The 8,782-nt window shown below is 39.2% G+C and overlaps 1 protein-coding gene across 2 annotated transcripts; it reads left to right on the top strand.

The window, feature by feature from the left end:
* Nucleotides 1-855: 855 nt before the first annotated feature.
* On the top strand, nt 856-8,054 carry si:ch1073-126c3.2 (uncharacterized protein LOC555816 homolog). Of its 2 annotated transcripts, none has more exons than XM_020917526.2 (6): nt 856-1,150; nt 3,191-3,267; nt 3,426-3,546; nt 4,228-4,340; nt 6,660-6,774; nt 7,372-8,054. In XM_020917526.2, the coding sequence occupies exons 1-6, from the start codon at nt 1,066-1,068 to the stop codon at nt 7,554-7,556; spliced, it is 696 nt and encodes a 231-aa protein (XP_020773185.2). In that variant the 5' UTR covers nt 856-1,065; the 3' UTR covers nt 7,557-8,054. The 2 variants fall into 2 exon arrangements, with proteins under 2 accessions (XP_020773185.2, XP_020773184.2); XM_020917525.2 differs by having other exon boundaries at nt 857-1,150; nt 3,411-3,546.
* Nucleotides 8,055-8,782: the final 728 nt, after the last annotated feature.

Below are 8,782 nucleotides of genomic sequence, written 5' to 3'. Positions count from 1 at the left end.
GAGTGTCTCTGTCTGCACACAGTCTTAAAGCCTGGTACAGATGCACTGGTGTCAGTGAAGTTATTATGAAGCCAGGTCTCTGTGAAGCACATGATACTGCTGTGCACTCCCTCTGGGTCCCAACACGCACACACTTTGTTCATCTTATTTCCCAGTGACCAGTTCTATTGTATGCAGCTTCTTTTTTTTTTTTTTTTTGCACAAATGAGACTTGTGTTGTTATTTTATATGAGACACACAAGGTTGAATGGATAAATGTATTGTGAGTAATTATAGATACACACTAAGCACAACGTGTTTCATTCTGCTGTTTGTTTAATGCAGATGCAGAACCTCCACCAGAAAAACCTTAAAAAACAAAACAAAACAAAAAAACATAGTTTTATTAAGCAAGAGTTCTTGCCTTCTTGCCTTATATTCACACACACACACACACACACACACACGCACACACAGACACACACACACAACGCACATGCACGTGAACACATACACACACAGGTGAGCACATACACACACACTACACTGGATGTGTACTTGGTGGGGCTCTTAGGTAAAGCACTTTTTACAAAGTCTGAAACAAGTGTGAATGATGTGAAATACAACTCCAGGTGTTTTTATTTATGGAACAAAAAACATGTAAAAAAAAAAAAAAAAAAAAAAAAAAACACAGTTAGACCAAGTGCAGTCCTGCCATAGAAGTGAAAGAATACTACCTGTCCCATTTACATTTCCTTAAACTGGGAAATAAACAACACAAAAACAACTGCAGACACAATCTGAAACTATTATGTAACTTGTTTCTCATTGTTGACCCTTTGCAAACAGCTCCACATGAACCCCAGTGAGCTGAGCGCACGTACACCAGTCCTGCTCTCTCAAATGTCATTACATTTTTTTATATTTTAATTACAAATTGTATTGTTTGTCCTGGTGAGAACTCCAGCCCATTTCTGGAAATAATGACTGTGTCTGAGGAAAGGTGTGGAGCGTCAAAAGTCAGGACAGATCCAATATGAAGGGGCAGCAGCGCTGCACTTTGGCCCCTAACCGGAGAGGCTGGTCATGCCCTGCGTCTCTGGGGCGCATCAGTCGAATGGAAAGAGAATGGAGTCTACACGGGCACTGCTGAGCCTCTGGGTACTGACAGGTAAAGTACTAACATAGTTACATGTTTTAAAACCAATTGTGAGCGAGTACTTTTTACTTACTCTTAAACAGAGGTATTCAGAGTACTAGAAATTTTGACTCAGGAAAAGTAGTTACTTTAAGATGTGTGATTAGATTTGCAATTTATATTTTAATAAGAGGTTTCTGTTCAAAATTCACATTTGAAACTTGTCCAAAAGAATCTGAACAGACAAATGAAAACAAGAGTCACATTTCAGACTAGGTTTGAACAGATAAAACCTCAGGGTTACATGTTTTCATGCAGAATAAGACACAACATTCAGTTTTGTTTTGTTTTTTTGTGGAGGAAATGACAACCTTTGATATTTGCTAATCGTGTTAATTTAAATTGCTGTTTTGATTCGATAAAGATTCATTGTTACATGGCTAAAAATGTACTCAAGTACAAGTACTGCTGCCAAAGTTGTACTTAAGTAAAAGTACACATGGAAAGTACTCCTCAGTTTGAGAGGCATTTTAGATTGGGCTTTTATACACAACCTAATCAAGCAATACAATTGTCAAACTAAATTTAGTCGTTTGAAAACATAATCTGCATATTCTCTGAGCTGTGGCCAGTTAAAGCAGGTGATGGTGTTATGTGGCTGTGGTTATGGAATAAACAAACCAGCCAGTCCTGAGATTGTGTGTAACACTGCTATTGTATTTTTTGTAAGTTGTGGACAAACATAATAGTGATCTGTAGAAACAGCAGGTTAATATGTATTTTATAAAGCAATATTTTTACTGTTACTATTTACTATTTATTACTAAAAACAGAACTGATATAATGGTTTCATCAGTGTGAGTGACTTCATACTAAATCATACATCTTTAGGTCAGTTACTCATTATGCAGTACTCATTAGACAGTACGCAGTACTCAAGTTCACAAGTGAGTTACTCAGTACACTGGAGTAAGTATGCTGGGTGGCACTAAATGAGTCATTCTACCAAACCTGCTCCAACTGGATTTAGACATTTTGCAATTTTATTCCAAGTAATGTTTGCTTTTATACAGCCAAAACAAAGCAGACACATCTTCTCTCATTATAGCCTCGTCTCTTTTGGGTTATTTTTTTTCAAAATCCAACAGACTTTTAAAATGACACTACAGCATAAAAGAGAAATAAGTGCATTTATTCAACAGAAATGCACTTTAAAAAAGAACCCAAAACAAAACCATTGGGAACACCTGTTACAACAGAAAAACAAAACAAAAAAAATTACAAAAAACTTAAATAAAAACATTGCAAATAAAACATATAGACAGACTTCCCTCATGTTGGACACTTCCTCTATCTCCTCCAGGGGGACCCCAAGGTGTTCCCAAGCCAGTCAAGAGACGTAGTCCCTCCAGTCACAACGGAGGAGCTCAGAGTAAAGCCGCTGCTCCTACGTTTGGAGAGGACCAGCAGCTTTATTCTGAGCTCCTCCCTTGTGACTAAGCTCCTCATCCGATCTCCAAGGGAACGCCCAGCCACTCTGTGGAGGAAACTCATTTAACGCTCTTGTCCTTTCAGTCATTACCCAAAGCTCCTGACCATAGGTGAGGGTAGAACAGAGACTGAGCAGTAAATGGAGAGCTTTGCCTTTGAACTCTGCACCTTCTACGTCACAAGAGTCTGATACCACATCACTACAGACGCTGGGAGGGCATCTGACACACACTACACCAATCCACCTGTCAATCTCACTCTCCATCCTCCCCTCACTCGTGAACAAGACCCTGAGATACTTGAACTCCTCTTGTTGCAGGGACTCTCCACCACCAGGAGAGGGCGCCACCTTTTTCCAGTTCATAATTACCTAAATTTATACTATAAGATATCGATTAAAATCAAACAAACAACAAACAAACAAACAAACAAATAAATAAATAAATAAATGCAATACATACTTTCAATACCAATTACACAACAAAGTGTATCAATTTTAATGCAATTAAAAACAGAATGATGCATGTACTGAAGTGAATAGAGAACCACCAACTATTTGAATGTGTCTTTGTTTGTGTCCAGTTTTGTTCTTCGATTCTGCTCAGGCTGATGAAGCTCCAGAGAACATCAGCCCAAAGCCTGAGCTGTCACACCTGCAGGTGATCTAAACACTTGTATGTCACATGTTATGTTCATAGTTAAGTATGCACGGCAAGATGGATTCTCACGATACTTGTGAGTTCACAAACTCAGGAGAATCCATCTTCCATACATGCTTTAATTTACTCAACCTGTTTAACAGTGTGCTGTCCACCAGAGGGCAGTGTTGTGTTCACACTCTAACACCACCTTCACCAACTGGAGTTCAGAGCAGAGAGCAGCTCTCCTCAGCTCCGTCAGCAGACTGGCCCAGTGTCTGCACTCACAGCAGCTCAGAGGTGAACACACACTAAAGACACACCACACTCACCACACGCACCATACTCACCACAGTCACCACACTCACCACACTCACCACAGTCTCCACACTCACCACAGTCTCCACACTCACCACAGTCTCCACACACCACAGTCACCACAGTCACCACACTCACCACACGCACCATAGTCACCACAGTCTCCACACTCATCACACTCACCACACTCATCACAGTCACCACACTCACTACAGTCACCAGACTCTTCTGTAACACACACACTGCACTTTGTGCTCCTCATTTGACAAAGAGCAAAAACTGATGCTGTATGCTATGTGCGATGTTGTGTGTTATGTGTGATGTGTGTTGTGTGATGCTGTGTGTTATGTGTGATATTGTGTGATGTGTGTTATGTTATGTGTGATGTGTGTTGTGTGATGTTGTGTGTTATGTGTGATATTGTGTAATGTGTGTTATGTTATGTGTGATGTTCTATGTTATGTGTGTTATGTGTGATGTTGTGTGTTATGTGTGTTATGACATGTAAACAGTGTTGGGTTTTGTGTAAAACCAGGTGTTGTGTCCTACTCTCACATGGATGACTTTTTACATATATTATTATTATTATTATTATTATTATTATTATTATTGTTTAAAGTACTACCTGAGTACAGGTTTGGAGTACTCATGTCTGTGTTGTAGACTGTGATGAAGTGGAGCCTCAGAAGTGTCCAGCGGCCGATGCTCCAGAGAACGGCGGTGTGCTTTGTGTGGCCTTGAACAACAGACGCTTCTGCAAACCAATGTGTAACCACGTCAGTCTAATCTCTGTGTGTTATACTGTCCAACTCTGATATCTACACCACTAATATACAGACATACATACTCTTCAGAATGACACTGATGCAACTATGTATACATGTGCACAGGGACAGTGCACAGCATTAACCAAGCCTAAAGTCACAGGAAAGGAGTGCAGGTTACAACATGAAAGTTCATTTACCCCTGCAGTCCTGGAGTAGCCTGCTGCTGTCAACACTGGAATTGCAGATGAAATGTGTATAGATTAATTATTTACCACAAATAAATGAAACCTAAGGTCACTTCATTCAAATAGTATTAAAAAAATAAATAAAAAAATTAGGGGTGTCAAATTATCGCGTTATTTGCGATTAATTAATTACAGTCATATTTAGCGCGTTATGTTTTTTAATCGCATTAATCTCATTTTTAATCTCTAACTTTAGTGTTTCTGTATGCGAGTTGCTTTATTATAAAACCTGTTTTTATGTGTTGTTGGGACAACAACACACACACACACACACAAAAAAACACATTTATACATTTTTTTATTTCGGTAATTCCACTCATTGCCGGAAACCCACACAAAACGCGCGCAGTAAGAGCGATGTGAAACGTCATGTTAACGTTGGCGGCGTCAGTCGCACAATGGACGAGGTCGTAGAGCCAGTAGAACAGAGTCAGCAGCGCACAGGTAAAAACGCATTCGTGTCTTGGAAATGACTCTCCCGACGTGAAATATAAAAGAAAATAACAATATAAAATCGCCTACAACTTAAATGTCACTGGTGAAAACAACCTGCATAGGCTCATGATGTCTGCACTACTGTCCTATAGTGACCTGCCACATGAGGGGACACGCACACAAACACACACAAATAAACACAAACACAAATACACACAAACACACACCTTCATCATCGTCATTAACCTGAGAACGCGCGGACCACGTTTCCTTCCGTAGACACTGCGCGGACACCGCTGTCCTCCCGTGAGCCGCGTGTGGATCGTGTTTTCTCGCGTACGCGGCGTAAACCGCGCTTCCTCCTGTGCGTCTCTAAACCAGAACTAACACCAAGACTAAAACCAGGACTAATCCAGTCCAGGACTAAACCAGGTCTAAACCAGGACTAAACCAGGACTAAACCAGAACTAAAACCAGAACTCAAACCAGGTCTAAACCAGGACTAAACCAGAACTAAAACCAGGTCTAAACCAGGTCTAAACCAGAACTAAAACCAGAACTAAAACCAGGTCTAAACCAGGACTAAACCAGAACTAAAACCAGAACTAAAACCAGGACTAAACCAGGACTAAACCAGGGACTAAACCAGAACTAAAAACCAGAACTAAAACCAGGTCTAAACCAGGACTAAACCAGGACCAAACCAGAACTAACACCAGGACTAAAACCAGGATTAATTCATTCCAGGACTAAACTAGGACTAAAGCAGGTCTAAACCAGGACTAAAACAAGGACTAAAACCAGTGATCTCATTTATAAAGCATTTCTCTATCAATAATATTTTTAATATGGTTAAGGAAAGACTGGACTTTTTATTGTCTTTAAGTAGACAAAAGTTATTATGTTCAGATTTCCTTGTCTTTGCTACTTTACAGCAAACAGTTTCTTATTCATGGAGACTTGGGCTCAACAGCCAATTTGGAGAGATTTGTTAAACAATAAATGACTTTATAAAGTCACTTTTTTAAAATCTATATCAGTCTTTTGATCTGCCACAATAATGTAATAATGAATTTAAATGAAAATACCTCAAATTGAAGGCTTTTCTCAGCAATTTTTAGGTGAGATTAAAATGAGATTAATTAGATTAATTAATTACAGATCATAATTAATTAATCTCTCAATTTTTTTAATCGCATGACAGCACTCAAAAAAATCATCATCCACCCTTACACATACACTAGCTGTCAAAAAGCTCAGACACTTTGTCCATCCATCATGGACTGACTATTTACACTGCAGCTTCTCACTGAAGACATCCACGTGTGGAATGTAGCAAACAAAACACGTCTACAAATCTGTTTTAGATTGTTAAACATAATCACCCTTTGCTTTGACCACAGCTTTGCTCTTTTGGCATTTCTTGACCCTGAAGAGGAACAGTTGTGAAGTGAAAACTATTTCAGGAGACATCATCCCAAAGGCCAAGGGTTTGCAGCTATTGACAAAGGGTGACTACTTTGAGGAAGATACAAAAAAAAAAAAAAAAAAAAAAATATAAATATATATATATATATATATATATATATATATATATATATATATATATATATATATATATAGTGCTGTTGCCTCTTGTCCCTCACAGGGCTTTGACTTTGGGTTCCTGCGCCAGAGCCGACTGTTTGACGAGTGCAGTGACAAGACGGAATACAGATGGGACAGTCAGTATGTGGGGGGAAACACCCTGGCTCTGTGTATCCGTAAGTAACTCTGTAGAGTAAAATGAATGAAGTGATAAAGTACAGCTGTTTGCTGTCCTTATGTGCTTTTACTGCGTTGGTGTAAATTGAGGGTAATAAGATAATAACACACATGCATGTCGGTGGCTTTTTTATTTGTATTTAATCTTTTTGTATTGTTTTATTTTAGCTGCTGTCCTCAGCTTTTATATTGCCTCACTGTGGTTTAACTGCACCACAATTAGGGCTAGATCATGTCTGTGTAACTCTTTTCCATATAGGGCAATGCAACTGTTTATGGAGATTTAAAAGGTCACTATGTAACATTTCTGTAGGAGGGCGTGACACTTGCTCTTCTCAGTGCAGTTTAAAGTTCCACAGTATGGTCCTTCACTTATTTAATTATCTTGCCTTTTATTAATTTCAGTAAAAAACATATGTCCTTACTGTCGTCTACTCCACTGTTATTTAACACTGTGGAACATTCTAGGCAAAGTGATAACATCCCCATGAAGATGAGAAGGTGGCACAACCTCCATCAGAAAAAGTTACATGGTCCACCTTTAACTGTTCCCAGAGGTGCCCTAAATGTTCTCATCACATTTTCCACTCCTCCAGGAGCTTCAGTGACTGTGTCAGGAGCCAAATCTGCCTATTTCCCCAAAGAGCAGGACTGTCTCCAGACCAAAGCCAACAGCACCCTGTCCAGCGCCCTGAAGGAGCAGTTCATCAGAGAGCTAGAGGAGCGAGGCCACCAGGGGGAGCTGCAGAGAGCCTGTCTTGTGTGTGGACTTACACGCTAAACATGAACAAGACATGAACCGGTCTCTCCAAGATTTGATGTTGCAAACTCAACTATTAATGCAAAATCAACCAAATTCCAAGAAATTGCCCCCCTCTGCAACGTCTCCAATCAATGTATCTTTTAGCAACTCATCATCCCTCTTAGAGCTCTTTTTGTCCACTGTGTGCACAGAACAAGACATGCACATGTTTTGAGTCAGGCCGTGTTTTCAAGTAGGTCCTAAAGCTCAGCTCTAAATGCTGTAAATGCATCGATTGCTCTAAATGCATCAGTTGAAACATTGTATTTGAAATAGCATAACATTTCAAAGAAAGAGGCTTGTCTACTGGATGATGTTTTTTTGTTTTTTTAATGCAGAATTTGCATTGCAACTTTTATAAAATATCCTGTCAGATCAGGTGTGTCAGCACTCAGCCATCATGAACATGCTGCTGAAATGATGTTAAACATGTGATGTTTTAGGCTTAGTGTCATTTCACACAATAAAGTGTAAAGTTGGACCATGTGTTCTGGACCTTTTCTGATAACAGCTATATTTCAGTGACAAGTTCTGTCTGTAATGTTGCAATTGCTCCACTAGATGGCAACAAATCCACACATTTACCTGGCAAACCACAGCCTCTGTACCGTCCACAGAAGTTCAGTTTGGGTCTGATGTTTGTCATGTAGGACAGAGCACAACCTGAACCAAAGTGATAAACATAACTGACATTTACTGCAGCAGTTTAAGAAGGCTTCTCTGTCAAAACAGAACAGTAATGATTAAACTGATAGAACAACTCCTTTATTTAGTTAAATGAAGGTTTAAACAGTCAGACAAGTCATTGTAGGAATAAACTGTCTCTGTATTTTAGAGTTTTCCTGTTGATGACACAGGCAAAGAGAATCAGTTTTACAGCTCAGAGATACTTCCTGTATTGTTGTACTATTTTCCACAAACTGCTACTGGACTGATATAAAACTATAATAAATACTGACCCAAGGTCTTAACCACCAAACCAAGTCAAAATTATAAAAAAAACAGGAAAACCTGTCAGATGGTCACGTATTTGTGGAACAAGCACAAAACATGAAATAATTGAAATAGTTGTACACTAGGTGGAAGGAGAGAGTCACGTTTGTTTTTATATATTTGGAGTGATTAGTGAATTCTCAATACAACAAGAGCTAGTGTATTAGTGTACACAAACTGTACTTCAAAAATAACTTACCAGGAACACGAAA

The sequence above is a fragment of the Boleophthalmus pectinirostris genome, unplaced genomic scaffold, assembly GCF_026225935.1.
Source record: "Boleophthalmus pectinirostris isolate CB_2022bp ecotype Guang Dong unplaced genomic scaffold, ASM2622593v1 HiC_scaffold_5, whole genome shotgun sequence".
Taxonomy (NCBI): domain Eukaryota; kingdom Metazoa; phylum Chordata; class Actinopteri; order Gobiiformes; family Gobiidae; genus Boleophthalmus; species Boleophthalmus pectinirostris.
The sequence above is the reverse complement of the archived record's forward strand: the minus strand, read 5'-3'. Positions and strand labels throughout refer to the sequence as shown.